The following is a 2,807-nucleotide window of genomic DNA, read 5'->3' as shown; positions in this document are numbered from 1 at the left end:
CTCAAACTCCTGGGCTCAAGCAATCCTACTGTCTCAGCCTCCCGAGTAGCTGGGACTACAGGCATGCGCCACCATGCCCGGCTAATTTTTTCTACGTATATTTTTAGCTGTCCAATTAATTTCTTTCCATTTTTTGGTAGAGACGGGGTCTTATTCTTGCTCAGGGTGGTCTCGAACTCCTGAGCTCAGAACGATCCGCCCGCCTTGGCCTCCCAGAGTGCTAGGATTACAGGCGTGAGCCACCGCGCCCGGCCCCAATCGCCAGGCCCCAATCGGCTATTAATCAGGGTTCCCACAACCCCCTCTTCCGGTTAGATTAATTTGCTAGAGGGGCTCACAGAACTCAGGGAAACAGTTACTTATGTTTACTGGTTTATCACAAAGGCTATAACAAAGGATACTGATGAACATCAAAGGAAAAGATGCTTAGGGCAATGTATGGGCAAAGGGGTGTGGAGCTTCCCTGCCCTCTCTATGAGCCACCCTCCAGAAACCTCCATTTGTTCAGCTAACCAGAAGAGCTATGAAACCTGTCCCTTGGGGTTTTTATAGAGGCTACCTTACAAAGGCATGACTGATTCAATCATTGGTGGCTGGTGGTCAGCTTTCAGCCCATCTCAACTCCCCAGAGGCTGGGGGCGGGACTGAAAGTCCCAATCCTGTAATCCAGCCTAGATCTTTTGGTGACCAGTTCCCAGACTGAAGCTACCTAGGGGGCTGCCAGCCATCACCCAATCATTAGCATACAAAAAGGCACTATTACTTTGATGACTCCAAGGATTTTACGAATTCTATACCAGGAAATGGGGATAAAGACCAAAAAACATTTCACAATATCACAATACCGTATGATCCCATTCATAGAATATTCTGGAAAAAGCAATACTGATCTGTAGTGACAAAAGTAAGATCAGTGGTTGCTGGAGGTTAGGTATGGGGATCGCTGCCAGCACAAGAGAACTTTTTGGGGTGATGGAAATGTATTTTATCTGGATTGTACTGGTCATTACACAGGTCTATACATTCAAAAGGGCAAAATTCATCAAACTATAAACTAAAATCTGTGCATTTTATTGCATATAATTTATACCTCTATAAAGCTATTTTTAAAATATTTTTTAAGCTATTAGCTACAGTCAATCACATATACATACCTCTAATTGTTGCTGTTCCATTTTAGTCAATAAAAATTTGGAGTAGATATTGCTTTTTTCAAGCAAATGTTGAAGTCTACGGTACCGAATTTCTGTGGACTCTCTATCCCAAGTCATGCGAGCCTATCCAAAGAGAAAATTTCCGTAAGTACTAGTTTTCTGATACACAATGATTTTTTCATAAAGTTTACTGAAAATGGCTAAACAATCACTCTTTGGGTTTAAGATATTTCCTGTAATTAATGGGAGAAAAAGAAGATTCTTACAAGATTAAATTCATTTACTAAAGAACATTTTATTTTTCAAATCAAAAACCAGAATAATGGAAAAAAAATGGTTCTAAGTTCAACAGGCAATCTGGTAGATGTAGTCTGGATATCAAAATATTATAACTTCAGATATCAGACAGACATATGGTTTCTGGCATCTACTGAGTCAAAACGTCCATTTAAAAAATATTTGAAATTAAAAGTCAGGAAATAAATATATAATTCAAGTTGGATTTAAGTTTTTAACAACCAAAAAGCTTTCAGAAAATAAAATCTTTATATACCAGTTTTTATCTCACTGGCCAGGGACTAGAACACCTATTTTTAGAATTTAAAACTGTATTGTCAAAATATTCAATATGCTAAATCTACTGATGATTTCTTACAAGCTTATTCACCTCCTACAGATCTGTGTGCTCCCCAGAGCTGTGCCCTAGCCTTAGCTTTTACTTTCAGAGCTTTATATTCATACCTTCTAATTACACACCTCTGCTTTCCATATTTCTTTTATACAACATTTATTTATTGAGTAATTTCTAAGTCTACGATAGCCTGTCTAGTGGCTGAGGAAGAACGCTCCCTCAATTCACATTGACAAAAATGTTAAATATTTTAAAAGAATACCATAGGGCACAGGATAGAAAACATAAATAACAAATAAATTGTATAGTTCAATGGTCCATAAATGTTTCTGTAAAGGGCCAGATAGTAAATATTTTATATTTGAGCACCACAAGATCTCTGTTGCAAATATTCAATTCTGCCTTTGTAGCATAATAACAGTCATGGATTAACATGTAAAGAAATGGGTATGGTTACGTTTCAGTAAACCTTTATTCATGGAGACTGAGGCGGGAGAATCGCTTGAGGTCTGGAGTTTGAGACAAGCCTGAGCAAGAGCAAGACCACGTCTCTACCAAAGAGAGAAAAAAATAGCTAGTCATGGTGGTACAGGAATGTAGTCCCAGCTACTCTGAAGGCTGAGGCAGGAGGATGTGTGAGCCCAGGAGTTTGAAGTTACAGTGAGCTATGATGATGCCACTGCACTCCAGCCTGGGTGACAGAGCAAGACTCTGCCTCAAAAAAAAAAAAAAAAAGAAGAAAGAAAAAGAAAAACTTTATTCACATTAACAGGTGTAAGCCAAATCCAGCTCATAACTGGCCAACCTAGTATAAGCTGAATTCCACGAAAAGCATTACAGTGGGTTGAAGTGGGTCAAGTGAGAGCAAATTCATCTACTAAAGCTAAATACATGCAAACCTCACCAACCGGCAACCACTAAGAGTGTGTATGTGCATGAGTGCAAGTATGAAATTTAAATTAGGATAGAGGTGGTTAAGAAAAAGAAATCAGTGATCCTGCCGGGCACGGTGGCTCACGCCT

General features: G+C 39.2%; 1 protein-coding gene across 11 annotated transcripts in view; it reads right to left on the bottom strand.

Annotated features, from left to right (window-relative positions):
* Positions 1-2,807, bottom strand: part of HELLS (helicase, lymphoid-specific) — a 48,517-nt gene that overhangs the window by 41,387 nt on the left and 4,323 nt on the right. For all 11 annotated transcript variants that reach the window (XM_012659681.1, XM_012659679.1, XM_012659672.1 and 8 more), the window contains exon 3: positions 1,155-1,277. Coding sequence is in view for 9 of the 11 variants with exons in the window: in XM_012659672.1 (XP_012515126.1) it covers positions 1,155-1,277 (123 nt within the window). In the remaining 2 variants the exon portion in view is untranslated. The remainder of the gene's footprint in view (positions 1-1,154; positions 1,278-2,807) is intronic.

This window comes from Propithecus coquereli, unplaced genomic scaffold, assembly GCF_000956105.1.
Source record: "Propithecus coquereli isolate 6110/MARCELLA unplaced genomic scaffold, Pcoq_1.0 Scaffold63, whole genome shotgun sequence".
Lineage (NCBI taxonomy): Eukaryota > Metazoa > Chordata > Mammalia > Primates > Indriidae > Propithecus > Propithecus coquereli.
The sequence above is the reverse complement of the archived record's forward strand: the minus strand, read 5'-3'. Positions and strand labels throughout refer to the sequence as shown.